Genomic DNA, 25,406 nt, shown 5'->3' on the forward strand with positions numbered 1-25,406 from the left:
GAGAGATTGCTAAGTCAGCAAGTTAGTCGTTGATTCGTTTTGTAATGAATGTGCTTGCATTTACATTTTAGGGTACAGTTGATTTCACATAACAAATAAGGAAGGTATTTATCATTCTATTTAATTTCACAGCTGACTACAGTCTGAGCGTATAGAAAATAGTTTTGCTTTTGACCACAGTATTTATCAGTAAAGGTTATCTAAATGAAAATTTATTTTTTTTTTCTCCCTAGTAGTTTCTCTGTGGAAAATAAAACGTGGATTATATAAATACTCTGCTTGAGAGTAAGCCACAGCATACGTGAAGGCACAGTTAAAGTGCCCATAGGATTAAGAACCTGTAATCTAAATGAAAAGCTGATGTACTAAAATGTTCTTACATTCATGTTTGTCTTTTGTTGCTTTGAAATTATTCAACAGGATATTTGCATACATGTCCTTAAACCAAATCGATGAAATATCTGATTGATTTTTCTTCTTTTCAGCTTTTTGATGGCATTGAGTGTGAATTCCCTCTGTTTTTTATTTTCATGATAATTGATGGTAAGTACAGCTCTACGTTCCTGTTCTTTGAAGGCATTAGAGAGATGAACCCTTAGAAGAAAGACCCAGAAATTTTTTTCCTGACCTGCCAAAATAAACCATAATGCAGTGAGACTAAATATCATACCGAGAGGTGTGTCTCATGGGTTAAAAATCCCAAGCAGTCAACCTCCATTATTTCAGCATTTTTAATGTGAACACTTTTTAGAATATAACTTGATACGGTTTTTTTACAAGCTTAAATCTGTGGCATTGTCCCTGCACAGTATATCAGAACTTCGCAGCAGCACATGAGAGAAAAAGAAGAGGGAACACATTGACAAACTGAATGTTGGCAGCAGGTCTTTTCAAGTTGGATATTCTGTGGTAATTGAAACAGAATTCAGGAGAGAAAAAAATGAACAAGAAAAGATCTGCTATCTCTTTGAAATGCCTGTGCTTCCTGACCTCATTTTTCCACATAGCCGGTTAGTCTGATTTAAAGAAAAACAAACAAAAACCCCAACAACAAAAAAAACCAACCCCACTACCTAGACCTTTTCTTGAAGGCAGGAAGCATACCAAAAAAGTTCGTGGGATGATTTCAGGATGGAAGCTAAAATTCACATACAGCAGAAGTCTGAATAAGAAAATGAGTAAGGGTTACAACCCTCAAAAAGAGCTGTAAATGGATGAAAACCTGGCCATCTGTTTTTTTGGGTTTTTTTTCCCTTTAGTGTGTGGAGTAGTTTTCAAATAAAGATGGTGAGAGGCACAGAAATCTGCCATCTGCCTGGGCTCCTCTGTGGCCACCCACAGATTAAAATATTTTGTTTGAAGATGTAATAAGGTTTCACACCTGATTTTTCTGGAAGAATGCTTGACGTTTTTCAAAGAGTGATGCCTAAAACTGAGGCAAAAGGCACTGACATTTAATGCTGCCCACTTGCAGTTTTGTGAAGAAGAAAGGTAATCATCTTTAACTGAAGTCAGCAGAATGATACTCTTTTTGTATTACAAAGAAAAAGTAAAAAATAACATATTTTGCACATACTGTCATTATTTTTTTTCCTGTACCACAATTTCATCAAATAGACCAGTTCTCTCGGTAGATTTTGTGTGCACATCTCCAAATCCTTAAGCTTCCTTAATGCAAAATTTGGAACGTATACAGAGCGACTTAAACTGCAAAAATACAATGAAATAGGTGGAGTGGATTACAGTTGAACTTCTTTATAATGAAAATGCTGAAAAAGCCCTCAAGCTGCTGCATGGGGGATAGCGCTCCAGCTGAAAGCCTACTTACCCGTCCCGCACACTTGCCGAGTACAAAGGAAAGCCTTTTCCGCAAAGTGTATCAAGCTACCGAGTATCTGGGCGACTCCTGCTAGCTGGGTGTCGTTACCCGTGTAACAGTGGGGCAGTGCTGCGTTAAATAAAAGGAGTCCTGTAAGTGATAGTCCGTACTCCTCTGATGTTGTTCACATCAGCAATATTCTTTTGTCATTTTCTCTTTCAAAGGTCAGTAGAACATACTCAAGTAACTATACATTTACTTATGTTTTCTTTTATAAGGCAAACTTAATTAGCTGATCAACTTTTCTGTTTTGTCAGTGACAGCTTTTTAGGATTGTAAGATACGGAGAGTTAAAACAGTTCTGCAAGTAGATACTACTGAATTAGCTACGCATTTACTAGTAGTATCAAGAACACTGTTTTATCCCTCATGGGTGATGGTCATTATTACCCAACGGTTATCTTCACTAGATAATTTATAAAAGCAATTGTATTATCACATAAATGCATCTTTTTGTCCTCTACAGCATCTGCCAATAAAACTAAATTACAAAGAGTCAGAGTATCATATTGCTCTTGTGTCAGGGCTGTGCTCAAATGTTTTGAAATAGTTCAGTGTTACTTAAACACGCTTTTTTTTGTGTGCAAACTTTCAGTGCAGTTGTTTCTCTTGGCAAGTGATTTCGTTTCCTGTGTATATACGCAGGAATATTTGAGAATGTTACGACACTTGTCAAGCTTTGGGTTTGGGTAGAGTACAGAAGAGTCATGGAAAGAGAAATATCCACACAGCAGTCACGCTCCAGCTTCCTACTGCACTCTGGCTTTTCAGTAGGATAACTTGTTGGATATTCTTAAAATAACATGAAAGATACAATTTTGTGACTTTTTAAAATATATGTATTGATATACGTATATAAAGTCTCAAAAAATAACAAAAGCCATATCTAAACTTAAACATAAAACCCAACATAACTAAACATGTCATACACATAAATACATCTACATATACATAAATACATACCTTACACACACAAACATATTTAACAAAAAACATATCTAAACTCCTTGTACTAAAGCTGTTGTGGTATATTTGTTCTCAGTGGATAAGTTTGTGGTTTTCTTTTGCCTTTCAGAATTCACCCTTTTTAAGAGCACAAAAAGGCTGCTTCACTACTAATTTTCCTGTTGGGATTTTTCTCAAAATGAAATTGTTTGGGACTCTCTGGGTAGTAGATAGGCATCTGCAGCTGTAGGAAAGGATTGAACTAAACGAATCAATATGGCTATTTTTTTGGATGACATGTTTGAATAGCATTTTTGAAAGCATTTTTACATTTCTGGTTGAACGTGGAGGATTATGGTAATTTTCTAGGATAGGGAAGGAGGGAAACATTACAGCTCTTTTTAACAATATGGAAGAATATGATAACTGAAAACTATGGAAAGAAATGAATGAAAAATGTACAATGAAAAGTTTTCATCTAATTGTTCGCCTTTAAATGTTAAAAAATGTTCTATTTTAAAACATCAATGTGACTTGTCAAGGTCCTTGGTGAACAGGAAGGCTCTTGGTGGTTTTGATATGCATTTTCACCTAAGAACTTTTGATGAACTGAACATTGGTCATCTTAATATTCATCAGATTCATTTTGAGATGACCAAGTTCTACTAGAAGAACATTTAAGGTACTGGTATTCCCAGACTTACCAGTTTCTTCCCAAAAGCAGCACCATAAAGAGTTGACTGCTCTGTTTAGTATCTCAAGGTGTGTCAGCAATTCTGCACATCTGTAATATGAATATATATATATATAAATACCTACGTAACTTACAGATTTAAACACTCGATCTAAAAATCTTCAGAGGGGAATTGTTCAATTTACTACTTGAAATTCCTTTTGTATTGATTTATTAGGATTTCTAGCCAACACACTTCTAGATCAGTTTGCAGCTCTCTCCTAGCAATTCAGGACCAGTCTGTCTCCGCACTGGCGCACAAGCTGTGCTGCTTCTTTCTGCTGTGATTAAGGAAGTTATTTACAACTAGCTGGGCTGGTTGTGCCCAGTTCCTGAGCCTTTGTGAGTTCGCAGCTTTACTGTCCCACGTAACCCGCCATCGATTCCAGTTTAAGAGAGTGGCTGATTCATGATCCCTGTGAGATTTACCTGTAGCAGCAAGTGAGGATCTACAGTTTAGTCTCTTACTTTTCATGAACTGTATAGTGTGTAGGCGCTACGTCATTGAAAAATAAACAGTAGATTATTTTTTTTCTTCTTTTATGAACATTAAGCTCACAGAAAAGTTTTTTCTTCTGTTAAGTCAATTGTTGTTTGGTTGTTTTTAGGAGTTTTTAGAGGAAATCCTGCACAAGTAAAGGAATATCAGGACCTTCTGGATCCTTTGCTTCAACATACCTCTGAAGGTATAATCTGATACTCATTCTTCTGAAACACGGTAGCTTTTTATTGATCTGAAATTGTTAAAATACTGACATTTCTATTAATGGATATTGCAGTCAGAGCAAAGGAGAGGTAATAATATCACTATGTCTCCTGAAGGCAAAATCTATAATACTAAAATTAGCTCTTCCACGTAGATACATTGCATCATAAAGTGTGATAATAAAAGTAATGTTATCTGGAAAAGTGCTACTGACACAAACTTACACTGTACGCAGTCAGTCCTCCCCTCCTTCGCCTGTGCTTTGTTATTTACAAAATTCACTTTGACTTTGCAGGACAATATTAACTACAAACAATGTTCCACCTGGATACAGCTGAGAATTACTTGTGTCATTCATTGTCACTTCACAGGATTTTAAAAAGAATTTGGTATATGCATATGAAATTGTTTCTAGCTTAGAGCAGTGCAAGTGGCAACATGCTAATTCTAATATAAACACTCTCTTACTTAAATTGTGCACTCCGGAATTCTGGTGGAACTGCAGACAAGGCTGTTGGTGGCCTACAGGCACATCCGTCCAAAATTCAGTTAAAATAAAAAGACCAAAAGGTTGAGTGGGAGGGGAAAAAAATGGCCTGAGATCGTAACAAGCTTCAATATACTGACAATCCAATTTTAAAATGGCATCTTCAGTCACCTGTTCTTGACATCTGTGCTACAGTTACACAAGTAGGTGCTGAATATTTTAGACTTTGTTCTTTAAAATTAGAATATTTGTTGAACTAGTTTCTGTTAAGAAACAGAAGCATTTCGTTACGAAATTTTCATTACATAGCAGATTTTCTGACCTTGCTGATCCTTGCTTTTTTCTGGTTATTAATGAATATGTGAAGTTCCATGAACACTGAATTAATCTTGTGGTTCCTCTTGGTGAATGCCATCATTATTATCTAATCTTAAAATTTCTGGATGTGTTTGGATACCTCACCCGTTTGAAGGTTCTATCTCTTAATAACTTTTCAGTTTTTCTGAGCTTCCTGCCAGTAATAAATTTTTTTTTGTCTAAGCAAGTAGTCAGACAGTGTAACTGTATTCTGTTTATCACCTGTTTTTTTAATCCAAATTAAGGTGAAATTTAATTTTGTAGAGAGCATATTAATCTGCTTTTGTGTTGCATATAATTAGGTCAGTCTTTTTTAATTATGTTTCTAAATTCCTGACTCTTGTCCACTTAAAAAGTGTTGAAATAAAGGATATTAATCTACAGTGATCAGTAATACCTGTGGCAGAAATCTAGATATGAGATATGCTATCTTCCAATGAAGAAGTTATTCCATTTTGTTTCATGATGTTTCAAAATGAAAATGCTTGCTAAAATTTTTTTTTCATACTTGCAAAACTGTAATTTTTGTTTAAATAAATGTTTGATTACTTTTGGCCAAGGTGTTTTAAAAAGTTGGCTGATGCTGAGCTGGTATTAAGTACAGGGAAAACCACCCCAAGTGTTTCGCTCTGATGCAACTTTCATTTCTGTTGGTTATGGTTTGCTATCTGGGCTGTATTTTGCTTTAGGTGAAAAATAGTAATTTTTTTCTTTTTTGCACAGTAAGGCACTGCACAGGCGAAGTGTGTGTTCTGGGAAGAAATTCTGTGGAAATGTTTGGTGACAAATAAAGTAATTTAATATTGCCCTGGGTTTCTTGTACTGATTGTGGCTTTGAGGCAGCAATGAGTGACAACAGCATTTCTGTTGAATCACATTATTGCTAGGGTGTAACTTCCCCTGTTTTGAATCCGCTTCAGCTTTATTATGGGACTACAATCAAATAATAAGGGAAGTGAAATGTATTTATTTACTGTACTTATTTTAAAACTCCATAGGGTATCCTGTTGTACCCAAGTATTACTATGTGCCCGCTGATTTTGTTGAACTGGAAAAGAAGAACCCTGGCAGTCAGAAACGGTTTCCCAGTAACAGTGGATGCGATGGAAAGTTTTTCTTGTGGGGACAGGCAGTTTACGTCATTGCACAACTCCTGGGTAAGAGGCTGAGGAAATTCTACCAGGTTTTTACTTGTCTGAAGTGAAGGATGTTTTCTTGTTAACATTGTTCTTGAATCTGAACAAAACACATTGGCTTGAGTTTTGAATGGGCTATGGGTGGCACGTGTGTTCTCTGCTTCAGTACATATGTGACAGGCAAAAATTGCTTTTTATTCTTTATGTTAAAACTTTCTGCTGCGTGTAGCATACTATGAAGCTTACTGGAATATTTCATAGAATACTGAAAATCTTCTAAACATCATAGGCTTCTCTTGCGTTTTTTTTTTCTTGCCTTTCCCTCTTAATTTGTTCTTCATGACAAAATATATTAACATGATAGCTTCTGGATTAACTATGTCAGCTGCAGCTATTTGTAAGCATTCTATAGCATTTAATTCAATTGATTTACTGCTTGAAGCAAGACAAGTTTAAACTTTGAATAGTTGCAGTCTCAGATAAAAATGTGTTCTTCAGTCTGTAATTTCTGCTCTTTAAAACAGAAGAGACTAGATGAGCATTGGGAAGCGTGTGTCACAGTCTGGCCATCGAAGGCTGTTACGGTGCATTTCAGTCACAAATGAGCTCTTGGTCTCACTTGAGAGGATTCAAAGGCTCATGCAAAAAGTTAAGTCAGGAATGTCTTTACAGTTTGTTTTTGGTTTTGTTTTTTTTACGCTTCCTTTTAGGAGGAAGATATATTACTTCATTTTTAACACGCTCAGCATTTACCTGGTAATCAATAGACTGAGTTCTAAAAACTTCTTTTTGGTGAACACTGTAAAGGGAAACAGGCTGGTGGCAGTAAAATGAGAAACATTGAAGGGGAATTTAAAAATTCAGGCCTTGGCAAGAACAGTGGATATATCTTTAGGTATGGAGGAACAGAGTCCGTCTGCTGCTCCACCTGTTTGATTTCACTGTATTCCTTCCATAATTCCTTTTTTAGCCAACACTGTAAAGTAAATGCAGGCAATCTCACCTTTAATGAAAAGACAATTAATTTAATCTCTTAGTATTAGCCAAGTAATCCTCAATAGTGTGTGCAGGAATACTGCAGTAATTCTGCTAGTATTCATCTTGTATTAATATTTGTGTATTTCTACACCTGCAGAATGTTGGTTAAATAAATTAATTATTGTTTGCTAAATGTGGTGTGAGTAACCTAACTTTTTTTTGTTCCAATGCTTTCTTTTGCTGACCGCTTACACGCTTTTTTTGTTAATAATTATGCTAAATGTCTTTTTGAAATGTTGTCATTTGTGACTGTTCCCTTTATTGTTTTAAATTTTCTCTGCACTGCATGCATTACTTCTCATTCCTCCCTTCCTTTTTTCAAAATACTTTTTTTCCTTTTCTCTCATAGTCTTTGCAAGTAGGGTCTGGAAATTTTTACACAAAGCTAAATCTTATCACCGGTGATTGTTGTATCAGGAACTCCATTTATTCATGCTAATTTATAGTCGGTGCATTTAACTTTGCTCCTTTCTGGATGAAAACCTACCCTGAGTAACAGTTTTCTCCTTGGTGAAAGTTTTTGTGTGTGTCACTTTGCTTGCTGGTGGCTGCTAATTAAGTGGAGACCTGACTCCAAACACTTTGATTTCTGGGAAGGGACTGGTTTCCCATGTCATCATCCATTCCAGAAATTGTTGTGTTGCCTCGAGGGTAGCAATTAATTTGTATTTGCTCACCCTCCTTGTTTCTGTTGTGTAGGCGAGCATACAACATAACCTTTTCAGATTATTCTTCTGTCTGTGGGCCTGCTGTCTGCCTGTTGCAGTCCAAATTTTTCTAAATGCAGCAACATGAAACTGAGTCAGTTCTTATACATCTCGCTGCCTCCCACAGAGGGGCAAACAGAAGCGGAGAAGTCACAATTTTGATGCTGCTTATGAAGGCTCTAAGCAGCGGAGGCAGTGGAGGTAGGTGTCTTGCCTGCCGCTGTTGCAGATCACCAGATGCCTATGCAACTGAAGAAATTGTTTATGAAGAATAAAAGCAGGCGTTTTGCAGACGATGATGCGGTTTTTCATAGAATTTCTTTCTTGCTCTGGCTGAGGAGGTTTGTAAAGGCTGTATGAAGAGTCCGCGTGTTCAAGCAAGTGAAAGGAATGCCGGCTGCTCAGCTGGGTCGCACAACTGGGAGTTCACTCGTAGCGTTTCATTTAGTAGCTCTCTTCCTTTCCTGTGCTTTTCTTTGTAACTTTTGTATCTTGCTCTGTGGATTCAGTGCTGCCCAAAACAAAGTTTTTTGCAGTATTTTGTAGAGTATAGACCAAATGGATTAAATATTGTCAGCTGTTGCTGATGCAAATAATGAGCTACCAGAGAAAACTCTGCTTCTGCATTCTGATACACTTGCATTTGCGATAATGGTGATGATTATTCACTGAGATTCTTCTTTTAAATGAAACTGTAGATATTGAAAGTTACCTTAATTTTATATTAGTCTGTTGGTATAGTTGTTTTAAATACAAAATTATTTTCATTACTGAGCAATGTAAAAACAGTGGAAATAGAACATGTATTCTGGAAACTGCTCTTGCTTTTAAGAATGATGAGGCAGAGTCCATTGATCTGGCAATCATTTGGTTAATCAATTTTATAACATCAACAGTACCACAAATAATTAAGTAACTTCCATGCCTTTAGCCAGCGTAAGAAGTCTGACCATGTGGACTGGCGCTTAGATGACTGATTTCCTTAAAATGTGTTTTGTTACCTCATGTGTCCGTATATTAAGAAATAGGCTGTGGTAATTTTTCATCATCGAGCTTTGCTTTCTGTTTTTTAACATAACCACCTGTACGTGGATCGTGACTCCGCAGGACTGGGCAGAGCAGGCGGCAGGGTCCCCTCCTGGCAGGAGGCCGGCAGCATTCCCTCAACAGAAGGCAGGGGACAGGAGACGGTCTCAGGCTGTAGTAGCTGACCGTGGCTGGCCGAGCTCCCGGCAGCAGCGGGCTCCTTCCAGGCTTCCTCGGTGAACTGCCCAGCCACGTCCGTCCTTGTCTGCCCATGCCTTTTCTTCCCACTGCACCGTCTATTCTGCTCTCTCTTCTTTCCTAACACTGTTAAGCTTGAGCCAGGACACGTTTTGAGTTTATAAACTGCTGTCTTAATTTACTACACAGTGTAGTATTCAGAAACATTTTTTCTTGTCAAGACAGCGTTGGTTTTCTGTTGTAGCTGAATTCAGCTAATGAGGTCGTGAGTTGTTTCTCCTTTAGATTAATAGCTGATTTCCTAGAGTATAGAGCTTTTTAAGAATATGTGCAAAATTCTTGACTTGTATATAGGAGAAATGAAAATTCACTGTGACCTCCCCTGTAGCAGAAATTAAAGATTGGACAGATTCATGTCAAAATGTCATTTTGATATGAAAATGCTTCTTTGCAGGGCATAATAGCTCACAGTAGATTGTGAATCTTTAATCAAGCCATTTGTTGAAACTTTTTCATAGTGTACTTTTGTTGGAGTACTTAATTTTTTTCAGGAGAACTTTAAAATAATGGAATTTTAGGTTTGTTGCCTTGTGGTTTGTTTTTTTGGGTTTTTTGTTTGGTGGTTTTTTTTTAATACATGTAAAAAAGCTCCAGGTAGAAATTGCTAGGTTTCAAATATTTTTAATTGGTTTTTTTTACTATTTCTTCTTGAGCTATCCTAGTGAGAGGTATCTTTGATATCCCTTGTCCCTTTCAGGTTTATAGTTGTGTGATTACCTTGATATAGAGGCTGTCTGCTTTTCTTCAAAGCTAAGAAAATTTTGATGGCAACCATTGAGTCTCTAGTTAAAGCTCCAGAATAATTCCATGGTTGTGGCTTGAGGGCTTTTTACATTACTTGGTTGTTGTGGAATTTGTTGTCTGCCTATATTTTTCTAACACATCTCTCTGAAAAAATAAAAGATTGTTTTTGTATACTATAGTATTATAATCAGCTGTAGCAAGAGTGATGTTTGAGTCAGTTTTAAAATTAAGAACATCCTTTAGATCGGCAAATCATTGATCTGAAACAAAGATTATAGCAGCAGAACCGACTGCGTAAAATACATTCACATGCCTCCTTAACAAAAGCTGCAGAAAGTACTCAAGTCATTCAGTATTTTTATATATTGTTGTTTACTTTCAGCTGACAAATTAGTAAGCCCTAAAGATATTGACCCTATTGGACGTTACGTACCTCCACAAGATCAGCGGAATGTTAGCATGAGATTTTCAAATCAGGTAAGCATAAGCTTAGCGTTAAAATATTTTTACTGAAAATTTGTTATCTATGTGTTATATATGGCTTCCTAATATTCCAGTTTAAACGCTAGGGAAATCTTAAGTGTATGTACATTTGCTTGGTTGATGGAGGATTACTTTTAAATGGGAGATTATAACATCTGCAGTTTTGGGAAAGTGGTGCACGTTTGCCTTCATACTAAGTGGTGCAATCAAAAAGATACATAAAATGTAAGTTTAAATAGCTCATAATAGATAGGTATGTTTCTTTGAGTTGTAAGATATGTCAGGAAGGCAAGCAAAAAGCAGGCTTGTTCTAGTTCTTTCCAAATAATTACCATTTCAATATATTAATGTCTTTTGTATTTAGAGCTCCTAAGGTTCTTTTTTAGAGTGTGGTGGGTACATGAGCTCCTGTATTTGGCTTAAATGCACAGCAGGAATGAGCGCTCAGGGATGGGGAGTGCTTGAAACATCGTAATTCAAATCTGCAGTAGATAGGATAACAAGACAGAAACACGGCCTGTAGGTAGGGGACTTTTTTTTATTAAGGAGGTAAGAATTTTAGGTATGGAAATGTTTAGCTGAGACCTTTTTATTTCTTGGTAAAAGGAATATGTGTTTGGTAAGTTCCGTGTTCAGCATTGTAGATGTGTTATTGAGGCATGAAGTAGGAAGCATTTATCTTAAGGTTTATTCCAAGATCAGAAGTGAACAATGTTTTTCCTTGTTCTATCCAAATGCTGCTTGAAACCTGTCTCCTATTATTTCTGGTTACCGCGGTAATCCGAGTGCCTGGGTATTGTCTCATTCACAATGAGACTTTCATTGTTCAGGGTGCAGCACCTCTGCCATGGGCACATGAGATAATGAAAGCTCAGTGGCTTTATTTGTTCCCAGTTTCTTTGTTCTTACATCATGGGATTATGAATGCTGCAGAAATTGCGAGCTGCTGCAGCCCCGTGCCCCTTTACGAGTGCCGTTAGAAGCAGCCCGTAGCGAGTCAGTGCTGCGTGCAGCCCATCAAATTGGCTTTTTTCTTTGGTTCTTGAAACCAATGACTTGACATGCCACAGATGAACACTTTGAAGAAGATGGTTTGTTCTAAAGACACTGCATGACTCACTGGGAAATGTTTTACTAGAAAAGCATTTTTACAGTTTTGTGGAGTACCCATTATAAGACAGGGAATTTCCAGGTCTTCAGAGAGAAATAGCCTCTGCCCTGAGAGTCTCCCAAAAGAGATCATAAATAATGCAGCAATAATTTATTTTCTCATAACTGACTCCTTCAGTGTCACTCTGTGGGTCAATAAAGAACTTAATTTGTAAAATGCAGTTGCCTGGTAAAATTCAGGAATGAAATGAGGACTCTAAAACCTCAACAGTGTTGGAAGAATTTGAAATAACTTAAACATTTCAATATTTTGCTTTATCTGCAAGTGATAAGAAAGAAAAAGAAAAAGAAAAAAAAAGCTTTGTCATTGTTAGAAATGAAACCAGACTAGATGGTTTGTCATTCTCAAGTGCTTATGCAGTCGTCATGGTCTTCCAGCGCTCAACAGTTGTCTAGCTAGAATTATCTGAAAGAGCAATTGTGCTCTTCTGGGACAACTTGGTGGAACTCATGCGTGTTGATCTCTCCCTTTAGATGCTGTCTTTACTTGCTTAAATTTGCTAAACCCTTGGCAGAAATTTCCCATATTTGGGATAAGTAATGCTTTTGTTGTCAGGGTAAGAGAAAGAGAACGCCTTCCCAGCGTGGTCCTTGAGCATGTTCTGATGAACAAGATCAGTGTTGTGTTTCAAAGCTAGAAATCAAGAGAGGATAAGATTACTTTGTTGTTGTTGTTCTTAAACCTAAAAATCTTTACAGAAATCTAACTTAGATCGATACGTTTAGCAGTTCCTGTAGTTGTGCATGTCCTTTTGTATGCAAGAGGTTGTGAGATGGGTTGTTTGTTGTTCAGCGGCAATATGTGGAAGGGTAAATAAATGAAGAGAGAGGCAAGCTCCGGGCTTGCCTGGGTCCGCTTACACCTTTGTTCTTCCCCGTGACGGTGGTGCTTTGCTGCAGCTGACTGTGCCTGCTTTTCTTTGCTGTGTAAGCAAAGCTATAGCAGCTATCCGAGATACTGCACGTGCTTCTCGGCGTGGGGTAGAAGGAAGAGAAGCACATCTGAATTAGTGGGAATTCTAGACTGTGGTGTCAGGCCTTTGTCGCTGTAGGCTCTGAGCAGCAACGTGTAAGTGGTGACCGGAATGGTCAGCGGCCCTGCGGTGCGAACCGGGCGCGTGTGGGTTTCCATCGGGATTGTTCGTACTGAAACAGGCGCTGCTGTATTTTGTGTCGTTTTACTGTTACAGTAGTATTAGGGCAAAAGTTTGTTGATACAGATGTTAGTTCACATCGGTCGTCGGTAAGAGAAGGTTAAAGAAGGAAGGGCAGAGGCAGGGGCGTCAGCGTGAGGCGTGCAGTTGAAGTCAGCACACTTCGAGTTCCAGCTGAGAGTCTTGACCTTGACTGTTTTCGATCCACATTTTAAATTTGCTTAAACAGTTTGTCTGAATATTTGATTAGCTCAATTAGATTAAAATGGCATAATTTAGGAGAACTCGGTATTTAGTATTTGCCTTGAAGTGCTAGGAAGATGACTAAAAATAAAGTGCACACTGAGAATACAGTACATCTACAATTATGTCTTCGGAAATCAAAACCAATTTCTTCTCTTTCTCTTCTCTTTTCCGTGTAGCTAAAGAACGATTCAGTTAAGTTGAACAGAAAAATATTACTACTTTTAGATTTCATTCCTGTAAGGAATAAACAAGGATATGTAAAAACTTCAGATGCCTATGTATATAAAGTTTGTCAAGATACAGTGTTTTGGAAGGTGATGTACCAAAGAGAAGGCCTTTAAAATTTTTATTTGAAGCCTTGTGCTGAGGAAATACTTCTTAGATAAATGCATTTTCCATGTGGGCATATTTTCGTGCTTTGATTGCATTGACTATAATCTCTATAAACATTTGCCACTGAAAAATGTGATTAATTCGGTTTAGTTGTGGCTTCGGTGCCAGTACAAAAGTATGTCTGATGCCCACATAATTGTGTAGATTTAAGCAAGCGATGGCGATACAGGCCTACAAAGGCAAAGTCGCTATGAAAACGCTGTCTATAACTGTGGAACTACAGCTTTGAATGCATCCCTCAACCTAGAAAATGTGATAAAAGAAGACAGTCTCTGTCGTAGAAAACTAGAATCAAATGAGCGGTATGGTAAAAACTTAATGGCCACTAATACTAAAATATTAATTTAATCTGTGTGTAGTTAAAAGGAGATGTTTTCTCTCCTGATTTAATGCCCCAAAAAACTTATTTTTCACTTTCATGAAGACATCTGTCTATGTCCCCTCTTGGGGAGATGCCAGCGTGGCGCTGGAGCAGGATTCCCTGTGTTCCAAGGCAGAAGGCAGCGGAACAGCAGAGCCGTTCTCCTTTGCGCTGGTAACTTGCTTTGTAATGCTAAATGCTCAGGAGCGTTTCAGGTTAAAGCCCATTCGTGGGTTAAAACCAAAACGGAATCACCCATGCTCCGTTTACTTTAGTGAAAGGAGATAACGCAGGGAATTGTGTTTCATTGGGGATAACTGTAGAACTGGATTCCTTAGAACAGCTTGTTTTATTCTTTCTTTTTACTGCCTGCGTATCCAGGAGGGATTGTTTTATAACACAGTTTCAGTCGTGTTCTGTTTTGGGAGAATTTAGCATCTAAGAGGGCCTGTATAGTAACAATAACACTTGAGAAATGAAGTGGGGTGGAGATTTTCTGGTTTGTTTTGGATTTTACTGGAGCGTATGAAAGCTGATTTACTGCCGTCTTATACTTAGTTTCGCATTTAACAAAAAATGTTAATCTTGCTAAATTCTCAGACTGCTCTGTATTCTGGGTTAACGTGAAATCTATGTATAGGGTGGCAATTCATTACATTCTGACTGCATGTGATGACGGTGGTCTTTTAATGTTTTGGTTCGTAGACATAGTGATCATTTGTGGGGATTTGATTTAAGTTACTGGAAATTAAGGTTCTGCCCATTGATCTTGGGAAGAGAACAGTCAAAATGATAGACTGCTTATTTTTTTCTGTTTTCAAGGAAGTAGATAACGTGTGAAGAAGGAACTAAAATTTCTAATTGTAGGTAGACTGAGATACATTAAGATTTTTCAGCTACCTAAATTACATTTAGCATTAGAGCATGTCTAATTTTGATGGTTTAGAGAGATATATCGTATTGGATTATTTGTTTTGTAATGTTTATTATAAGCACACTCTTGCTTTCGTTTCTTGTAATACAGTTGTCTACCACAGGTGACACAATTCGAAAATTGTTGAATGTTATTTTAGAATTTAAGGCACACATGTGTGTCCATATGGTATTGCAATGAAAAAGTCTGGTGAGATAGTGGTATTGACCATAAACTGTTCAGCCGGATTTAGACGCTTCTAGAAGCAGGTGTGGTTTGTAACAATGCAGTTGTAGTTTTGTAGCAGCAAGGTGGGTTAGTTGGGTTAAGTACAACTTCTTCTGTTGGTGCTACTTCTGTTTTCCTCACCTCGCCCCGTACGCTTGGAAGGCCCAGGAGGTACATTTTAATCCGTGCTCTTGACTGTTGTGCCCACTTTCTCATGTGTGCAGAATGAATGGATTTTTTTCAGAGTTCTGAGATTTCCTGGGAGCGTGTGCAGAAAGGCATATAGTGATAGCATCTGTCCAGGGAGAGTGCAGCTAAAGACTAATGTTGAGCTGCTTTCTCTGCTCGTGCCGGGAATGGAGTCGAGGATTTTTCCCTTTATCCTGCCTCCAGCAGTTTATAACCTTGTTAAGAACAACTAATCTGTCTTTTATCTTCGTCTTCTGAAAACGCTGGGGTATATTTATCATTTGCACAGCATACAGAATACAGTTGAAACAGATCCTTCAGCCCATTGTCCAATGTGAAAATGCAAGGCAGGAGAGGAACCGAGGCAGGGGGGTGTCTGTTGCCATGGCTTGGGGAGACGGTGATTGATGTTGTGTGAACAGCACCTTAGCTTGCGCTATTAGACAAATGTGAAATCAAAGACGTTAAAATGGAACTTTTAACTGCAAGATTTATGTAGCGGGACATGTAGGAGTTTAATGCTTTTACGCATTTCTTATATATAATATATAGCAAGTGCTATATATTGCTATCGTTACTGGAAAGGGTGACACACTTCTTCAGGAGTAGTGTTGTATCTATTATGTTGATCTGTGTTTCCCTAGACCACGACTTGTGATCCTCCAGCCCCTTGACATGTTAAGTGACAATGAAAGTAACTTTCTGTTCAATGTTAGAGCGATGCTGTAGCCGCCCAGCAATCACAGTTACATTTTTCCACAGGACTTTCGAAAGCCTAGCTATTTTTTCACACAGGTTTTTGTGTTGTGCCAGTGGCGCTGCAGATGCATTTGCTTAGTTATGGCCCATGTTAGAACCACCACTTACTGCCTGCCATAAATGAGCCAGCGTCGTTGGGTACGTTTATGTACGAGAGGCGTTAGTACCGGTATCGGAGAAGGAAGTACTTCAGTGAAGATGCTGTTTGCGCAGATTTATGTATGGTTTGCAGCCTGTGGTTACACAGTACCACTCAGTTCACCATTAACACAGTAATAATTAAGCCTTAACTTGAAGGCCACTCCGCAAGTTAGATCACAGGCTGTCTAGAAATCAGCGCAGTCTTGGAGAGGGCTCTTACGTTTTTGGGATGGGGGTGTCTTTGCTTTTTGTTTTATAAACATAATGCACTGACTACAGTAGAGAATTGGTTTGAGTTTTCTTACTGTTTGTATAGATGCAATTGAAAGCATGATCACCTTGTTCTGAGGAGGAAGATCTTTTAATGTCACTTGAACTTTTTGACTTCTCAGTCTGGTCTCTTTGTGCATGTACTTTTGTCACGAACTTATTTCATGTGGCAAAAACTCAAAAGATTTTTAGCAGAAATGCAGTGCTGATAGGCTTTCGGGAGAATGTTCTCAAGACCTTCTGGAAACCCATCAGCTCTAACTTGATACCAAGGCTCACAGATGCCTGAACAAGCAAGCGTTCACTCTGAACTTTTTATTCTATCAATGTCTATCCATCCGTTGTCACAGAAAACACTGTATTTTTATATAGTCAGTTGATAGAAGATGTGTTTAACTTTTGTCGTTCACGTTCTGGTGATTTCTAGACAAAAGTAGACAAAAAGCATTTTGGGAATGCAAACATATGCTGCTTTTAGTTCTGTTGATTTTGCAGTCATTGAATGGTAGAGAAGACATGAGCAAGGAATAACTGACATCTTGGTTTTTAGCTAGTGATGCATGCTGCCAGTGAAAGGCAAGGCGAATTGCCATTGCAAGAACTAGGGAGTGCAGTCACACCAAGATTTCACCCACCTTGTTAGGATTCATTCCTATTTGCGTGGATTCCTGATGTAAAATACTAGTATTTATTTCAAACATGAAGTATCTGTGTTACAAATAATGGAAGGGAATGTTTCTGTCTCCTGTAAAACGTAACGTATCTTTCATATACCTGTAAAAAGTAGCTGATTGAAATATTTCAGAGTAAAGGGTTGAAAGCAGTTCATTATTTTGAAGTTAATATTTAACAAAGGTTACCCAAATAACTGGGTTATTTCACTTTTTACAAAAACGTGTATCAAAACATTATGTCGTATCAGGCATAAAAGAAATACACTGATTGTATAAATTCTATATTTTTGTATGAAGCAAATTTTTTTCCAACTTTTTTTTTAAAATTGAAGAAAAAAAAAACCTAAAAAAAATGAACAAACCGAACAGTGGAAGTGATTCCCAGAAACCTATTTTTTATTAATTCTCCAGAATGCATCTTGCTGGCTATTACTGACAGGAACATCTTCCCAGAGTTTTGAGATTTACAAGTTTTCATCCAGTGTTCTTTTGGTTTGTTTGCACAGTAAGAAAAAGCAATGCAGGCAGTGATGTCTGTCATACTCATTAATTGTTTAAACAGTCACTTCACTATTCATGCTCTATCTAACAAAATATATAATTAGCAATGCTAATAAATATTTTTTCATTATTTTCTAGGGTCCTTTAGAAAATGATTTGGTAGTACATGTGGCCCTCATAGCAGAAAGTCAGCGGTAAGTAATTTTATTAAGAATTGCTTTTGTAAAGAATGTGTATTATTAGGGAAGCGTTGAACAATAGACATCTTAAATTTGCTGAAGGTATTCAAGGAAGCGTAGAATATAATACTGCTGCTTGTGTCTCTGCTGCCAAGATACCTGTTCAAGCTAACTGTTCTGTGGTTTGTCGTTAAATTTGTCATTATTTCATTTGTAGCCTACAAGTGTTTCTGAATACTTATGGAATCCAAACTCAGACCCCGCAGCAGGTGGAACCAATTCAGATATGGGCTCAAAAAGAACTTGTCAAAGTAAGGAATTCTGCATCTAAAATTATTTACCTATCTATAAATTTCTTTTGTAACAATAGGAATTTATATCAAGCTATTAGATTTGTATCTCATTTGGCTTGTTACCTACCTTTTTGTGTTATTCTAATTTGGTTGCAGGATATGCTGACGCTGGGCCGTGACACATGCCTAGCTACAACTTTCCGTGAAACACTGAAGCCCAGGTGTTCTGTGTTAAGCTAATTAGGCTTATGACTTGAGTCACTTTCAAAGAATATCGAATGAATAATACATTTTTAGTAATAGCACAGTAGACTAAATGAATCTGGATGGAGAAACAAACAAATGTGCAATAGTCAAAGAAGTGGACTAAGGCAATAGGCATAAACCATCCATCGTATTTCATAGCGCAGCCCCTTCTGTAACGTTTTTTTTTTTTTTTAGAAGTCCTTTGGGTCAATTATACCCAGGAAGGCTGGTGTTTAAACACCCCTTTAACTCGGCACATTTCAAAATCTGTGGTCAAAAATTACTGGGACGACAGACATCTTCAGTGGCCTCATTGTCCTCTGTGAAGGCTTCGGGTTCCCTGTTGCTGTAGAGGCAGGTAGCTCCGCGGGGAGTGCCCCAGCCTTTCACTGAAAAGCCCTGGCCCGTACTGAGCCTCACGGCTGATGCTGGCTTAGGTGCAGCTGTTTAGGTAGCTGTCAATGCCACGGGAGGCCAGCAGCCGAAGAGGAATGGTCTGCGGGCCATACTGGTCTGCTTCAGCATCCTGTTCGTTGTTCAGTCATTTTTAGTACTATATCCTTAGCGCTTTGGCTACGCTGAAGACGTGCTTCAAGCTACCCGCTGCTGTTGTCCATTGTTTCTTTGGCCTCCCTGACAAAAAGATGACACCTTCATTAAGTTTTATTAATTTTTAATTCGTACAATGAAGAAAATGAAAGTTGCATTAATTTTATTAATAATCAGCTAAATTCCTAGCTGTGACAATTTCTGTATTAGGGATTATTTTTCCAAAGCTGGTGAGACATTTGGTAATTCTGACATTTTCTTTATACTCATGGTGAATAGGTACATCTGCCTCCTCAAAATTTTCTTTTAAAGGAATGTCATGAAAACATGAAGTTGTCTGAGGCAAAACAGTGGGCTTCTAGAAGAAGTTGTGCTGTAGCTGTGAAGCTGAAGAAATGAAAATGTTTGGGGCATTATGAGAACTGAGGTTTAATCCCCGGGTTTGTGCAAAAGCCCAACACAAACCAAAAAGCAAATAAGCAAGGAAGCCCTGGTAGTAGTTGTCATCCTTTGTGGGGTGGGGAAGCTCATGCGGTTTCTATTTTGGGGAAAAGAGTATTGATCCATAGAGATCATGGATCTCAATATTTGCTGTTCCGATGCTGTCAATTCTCAGTAGTATGACATTTAATTAGAAGCTTTTGAATTGGTCTGGTGGCACGTGACAACAGTTTAAACCTCTGGGCTCATAAACAGGCATGTGTCCAAAACAGTCATGTAAAAAGAAACAAATGGCTGAGGGGAAGGAATTGATTCAGGAAAATCAAGGGTTGAGAGTAGGACTGGGGGCCGTGGGAAGGGGTCCACAAAGTGGTTCCGGGGCATGGCACGGAATGAAAAAAGGAAGAAAAGGAAAACAAGAAAATGGAACAAGATGCATGCAATATATAGGAAAAAGCACTATAGTACTATACTTCTGCTACATTTATACAAGATAATAGCAGAATACTCCATAGGCGTAGACTAAAAACAGAACACAGAAGCAGATGGTGTGAAAGATCGCTCTAGTTTGGTTCACTCTCATAAATCAACCCAACAGTCCAGTCTGCTTTCACAGCCGTTCCTTGCTACTAGCAACTTTAATTTTCCAGAATTGAAGGGCATTTTAATGCAAAAAAAACCTGCTTGGAGCAGCTGGACTCACATGAAACTGTACTTTTGTTCAGGTGCTCTGGTGCTGAATCTGAACTGAGGTTCTGACTGTAACAGATCAAGTTGGAAAGCTGTTACAGCAGATGAGGCTGCTTTAGCAGCTGTAGAACACGAGGTCTGAAGATAAAGCAAATATTTTTGTTAAGAAAACGTTTTATGTCTTACATTATAGCAGAATGAAGGTCCTTCTAGTGTCAAATTACGATGCCTACTGCCATTCTTTTAGTCTCCATTACCTACTGCAAAAAGGGGTTCACTATCCTTTTGGGTTTGTTATGTGTAGATGGGGTATTCAAAGCTGTTAGTGTTTTGATGTCTGCGTCCCCGTCCCACTTAAATACAGTTGTCTAGTCTGGATGAACAGGTGATGTAGGTAACGTGTTATTTTTCTTTTTTTAAGTAGTTATTTGTCTTAATGAGGAAACATAGGCAATATCAGGAAGGCCCCAAGCTGACAGCAATAAAAAGCTATCGAGCGTAAAGCGGAGTGCACAAGGAAGGCTTTTATCTAGGTTCTCCTCAGTTTGCTTGATTCTTTCTCGCAGGCGTACTTCCATTTGGGGGTCAATGACAAACTCGGATTATCTGGAAGACCGGACAGGCCTATCGGATGCCTTGGAACATCAAAGGTTGTTGCAGGACATTTTTGTATTATTGTTATTGATGTGTATTTCAGAAAAACATTGAGTTGGGCTCTGTATGATTTTAAACAGAATTGAAATGTAATCTGATTTTACGCATATATCTTATTTTAAAGTCCCTGTAATGTGTTACGCTATTACAAATGTGCATGTTCTGTCTTACTATTAAACTCTCATGTTTCCTGGACATCCAATTACGGTAACACTTGGCCAAAACAGGCTGAGTGGTGATGAAGTGAACAGCTTTAGGGGAAATAGAATGTAGATCTGCATACCTAATAAAAAGCAGAGTACCTATAATTAGATATGTTGGGTTTATCTTAAATACTTTTTTTTTTAATTCAGCTGTTCTGCATTGATTATTACTTCAATAGTTTCAAAAGACCTTTCTTTTTAGCTACTTTCATGCTTCAGGTATTTTGAAGATTAACCGAAGCTTTCTCTCTCAACAGATTTATCGAATACTAGGAAAGACTGTAGTTTGCTACTCGATCATTTTTGATCTAAGTGATTTCTACATGTCTCAGGACGTTATGATGTTGATTGATGACATTAAGGTATTTTATCTATAACTTTGAGAAACTGACAACAATAGAGTCTGTAGCAGAATAAACTGAAGTTTGATGAGATGGAAGACTGAAAGGGGAACACTGTGTAGTGTGTATTCTTCTAACGTATAAATAAGCTTGCCGTCTATGCTGCAAAGTGTATTAAGATGAATATCCTGTCAGCCCAGTATGAGCTCTAGGGAGTGTCTCTGTCTGACAAAAAAACTCACCCAGAAGTGGTTTGGAATGCTGCCATGGGGCAAGCAAATTATCATGTTTGTTTCTTTGGGAAAACAAAGGGTCTTGGCTGAAAGGCAGAGCGAGACTGGCCTTCAAGGAATATAGGAGGGCCTTTACCTGGAGGAAAAATTACTTGACGTTGCACAACTATTAAGAATCACCTTCCTTCCCTAACTTTTAAGGCAGGCAGCAGTGCAAAGCTTACCTGTCACCAGGCTGCCAGTTTCTGAGCAGCTACTTCCAGCGCACAGAGGCGGCACAGCTTGTTGCCCCCTGGCAGCCTGTGGCTCAAGCCCTGGGTTCCCACGCGTGCCTGCGGGGTCATCACACGTAGCTCAGTACACCGCGCTCCGGCGGTTCAGTCTGTGACCAATATATGTGCTAGAAGTATTTTCAGAAAACTTGTGAAATAGCAGTGCTTGAAAGCAACCTGTATTTGCTGAAGAAATCTTAGTGGTTCGTTAGCTAAGGTTTTATTAATCTGTTGGGGTTTTCGGTGCTGTTATTTTAAGATGGCTCTTCTCATATCTTGCACTGTGTATTCTGGCACGTGCTGGTGGGTCTTCTGGTGGGTTTGTGTGTGTGTGTGTGTGTGACTAAGGTATTATTTCTTCCCTAGAACGCACTGCAGTTCATTAAGCAGTACTGGAAAATGCACGGCCGTCCGCTATTCGTTGTACTTATCCGTGAAGACAATATAAGGTAGAGAGAGAGAGAAAAGCACCGTTTGCCATGTGGTATTTACCTAATTACAAGATTAATGGAGTTCTGTTTCAAATTTCAGAGGGAGCAGATTCAATCCAATATTAGATATGTTGGCAGCCTTTAGAAAGGGAATTGTTGGAGGAGTGAAAGTTCATGTCGACAGAGTACAGGTATGATGATTTTCCTGAACATTGCGTTCTTACCTCCTAGTATTGGTACGTGTACTTTTACTACTTTTGTTTTTCATGTGACTTCTAAGTATTTTATGTAGTGTCATCAAATTAAGGAGTCAAGACCCAAGACATTTGGTGCAGTTTTTGGTTTATCTCAAAAGAAACATGGGTTTGTTTTAATTTCTTTTGATGAGTCTTTTGAAAGTTATAATCTTCATAGAGAATTTTCAGAAGGGAGAAAGTTTTGTTGGTTGTTTTTTTTTTTGTTCCACAATCTTGTGAAATTACCATTGAAGGATAAATCCACAATGTCAAGCGTTGAGAGATTTCTTTTGATTATCTCATTGAGGCAGGGAAAGAAAGGTCCTTCACATATATTAAATTTCTTAAAAGAACTAACATCTGGTTCTAACATCTTTGCTGTTTGACTTAATCTTAAAGCAGGAATGTCACTTTATTAAAATGTGAAAATTACTGAGTCAGGTGCTGGTTTTAGATACTTACATGTGCCGGTTAGTCTTAGTATACAGCTATTGAAAAATGCTTCTTTTTGTAAGAGAAAGAGCAAAGACACGGTTGAAGATCATGAATTTGTAGCAGAGCTGGGTCGTTTGTCCCAGCTGATGATTAAATAGTCATCGCTATAATGGTTTAAGATATTCTTGTAATCTTTCAAATATTTATGTGTTGCTACTGGCCACGTGTAGGTCATGTAGCCTCTCCTGTTACCATTGACTTTGCGTGTAGCAAATGCCATTAGTGTCCATGCAAAACCTCTCATTTGCCTACAGTGCTTGTTGGTGTGGTTTGTTTGGGTTTTTTTAATTTAACTGCAGTGACTTCCTTGCCTTGCATTTGATGAAACGTATGTATCATCAGGCAAGAAATTTCTCAAATTTATAGAATCATAGAGTGGTTTGTGTGGGAGGGGATCTTAAAGATCATCAAGTTCCAACCACACGTATATAAAATAGGACACATTATTTGCGTCCTTTATTTTAAGCATTACACTGTTGCAGTCATCAGGGAGTGAACTTCCCCTTCTGTACTCAATGACCTTCTGGAAAGGTTCTATTTTTTTAAAAAAAAAAAGTAATTAGTAATTTTAAAGTGTTAAAGATGTTGACAGTCACCGGACTGTTGATTATCGGCTCTCCATTAAAAAGAGTACATGGTAAAACTGCAAACAAATGTTTGTTTGGCTGTAAGGCCAGTGGTAGATGTTGGTGGTCAGTGCGTTTACTGGGAGAATACGGTGTGCTTTCTCCATCAGTTTAACTGTAATCGCTATCTTACGGCACAGCTGTCAGATCATTTTGGGGGAGGATTTGGGAAAACAATAAGGGATGTGTCTAATATCTGGCGTTTTCTTAAATAATTCATCTGTTGCAACAGAATATCTATTGAATCTGTGAATTGTGTTCAGCTGCTTCATTTAGATGCATATGTGTAAACGTGTCTAGAGAGAAAATATGTGCCCAACTTGTGAATGCTCTTTTTCCTTGTAAAATATACAAAGATCTAATTTCATTTAAAAATACGTATGCGTAGAAGACTCGTAGCTCTTTTGATTTTTACCTTCGTTGTTGTCATGTGCTCAAGCAGATGTGGAAGTCAAAGACTGAATGTCCCAAGCAATAAGAGCAAAGCAGGGTTTTTTTCACATTCAGTCATCTCACAGTGCAACAGATCAATATTTTACTGCCAGTTGTGTACAATGAAAATGGAATTTAAAAATTCACAATAGACACCGAGTTTTATTTAGCTAATGAGAACCGTCAAAAAGCAGTCTTAAGAATGCTATAGTACAATACATTTCCTCTGGCAGTATATAAATAGGAAATTCATATAAATTTGGGGTGAATTAACTGTAATGACTACATCAGATCAATGCAACGTTGAATCTCAGGTATGTGATATTCTGAGACAGAAGTATTTGTGAGCTGCATTTGATGGGCACGCTTAGGGCAGGCATGCGTGGATTAAGGAATGACTACAGAGTAGGAACCGCCACTGTCTAAAGCAGGATTTTAAGAAAGAGGAAAAATACTCTGCGAGTGTAAAGATATTTGGAACCGTGGAGAAAGAAACCACTTTCTTAATGGAAACCACCAGCAACATACAGAGATCAAAAGGCAACTGTATAGTTGTGTATATTTCTGCATCTTTTAATTCTCTCAATTTTTCATTTCAGACATTAATATCTGGAGCAGTTGTTGAACAGCTTGACTTCCTAAGAATCACTGAATCAGAAGAGTAAGGCTATGTATTAATAATAATGATTAAGTATTTGATAATTAAAGTATTTTCTGAACTGTGAAGAAATTAAATACTTCTTTTGCAGGGCTCCTGTATTTAAGAGTTTGGAGGAGTTGGATCTTCCAAAACATTCAAAAGTCAAGAGACAGTCTAGTACTCCAAATGCTTCTGAACTTGAGCAGCAGCCAGATGTAAATATTAATGACTGGAAAAACAAGTCAACGTATGAGATCCTGCAGAAACTTAATGTAAGAAAACTTGATAATATACAGTGTAACTTCATTCTTATGAAATGAGGAGTTAGGTGCTGGTATTCTTTTTACCAGCAGCCTGCTTAGATCAACATGACTAGTGTCATGGTTCGATGTTAGTAATATAGCTACTAACATGAAATGTCTGATGTTCCTCCTCATACTTGAGGAATTTTCCTCTTTACACTCCTTTACCTTAACCTCACAGAACTTTCTGGCTCCTCATGCTGTAACTATTGGCTTCCATTTTTCCCAGCTACTCAAATTTTCTTCTGGTAATAAATGACCGTCTACAAGGGGGATCCATTTGTTTTATGAACAGATATTTTATTGCTAGACTAAAATTTGACAGTTTCCAACCATTGGTATTCACTCTGTTAGACTGGTGACTTCTTAAAGATACCAGTTCCAGTCTGGCATTCTTCCTGATCTAGAAGAAAACCACCCGTAACTGCTTCTAGCTCCATGGTTTGATAGGAACACATAAACTATCATCCTTGGTTTTCTATGTCATTACAAGTATTTCTGCTGTAAGTAGCAGGACCCAAGAACAGAAAGTTGAGAAACGTTTCCAAGGCCAAAGTCTTACGACTTAATTTGAACCATGGAGAAGCCTCTGCAAGCAGCAGTGACAGTGACACAATGTATGTAGGGGTATGAAACAGTTGTGAA

At 38.0% G+C, this 25,406-nt stretch overlaps 1 protein-coding gene across 7 annotated transcripts in view; it reads left to right on the forward strand.

Moving 5' to 3' along the window:
* PHKB (phosphorylase kinase regulatory subunit beta) overlaps window positions 1-25,406 on the forward strand; it is an 80,088-nt gene that overhangs the window by 38,005 nt on the left and 16,677 nt on the right. For all 7 annotated transcript variants that reach the window (XM_037409176.1, XM_037409175.1, XM_037409178.1 and 4 more), the window contains 12 exons: window positions 486-543; window positions 4,166-4,243; window positions 6,106-6,264; window positions 10,399-10,493; window positions 17,637-17,692; window positions 17,895-17,988; window positions 20,463-20,546; window positions 21,011-21,115; window positions 21,966-22,048; window positions 22,131-22,221; window positions 24,419-24,480; window positions 24,569-24,731. In XM_037409176.1, the coding sequence (XP_037265073.1) occupies window positions 486-543; window positions 4,166-4,243; window positions 6,106-6,264; window positions 10,399-10,493; window positions 17,637-17,692; window positions 17,895-17,988; window positions 20,463-20,546; window positions 21,011-21,115; window positions 21,966-22,048; window positions 22,131-22,221; window positions 24,419-24,480; window positions 24,569-24,731 (1,128 nt within the window). The remainder of the gene's footprint in view (window positions 1-485; window positions 544-4,165; window positions 4,244-6,105; window positions 6,265-10,398; window positions 10,494-17,636; window positions 17,693-17,894; window positions 17,989-20,462; window positions 20,547-21,010; window positions 21,116-21,965; window positions 22,049-22,130; window positions 22,222-24,418; window positions 24,481-24,568; window positions 24,732-25,406) is intronic.

This window comes from Falco rusticolus, chromosome 15 (assembly GCF_015220075.1).
Source record: "Falco rusticolus isolate bFalRus1 chromosome 15, bFalRus1.pri, whole genome shotgun sequence".
NCBI lineage: Eukaryota > Metazoa > Chordata > Aves > Falconiformes > Falconidae > Falco > Falco rusticolus.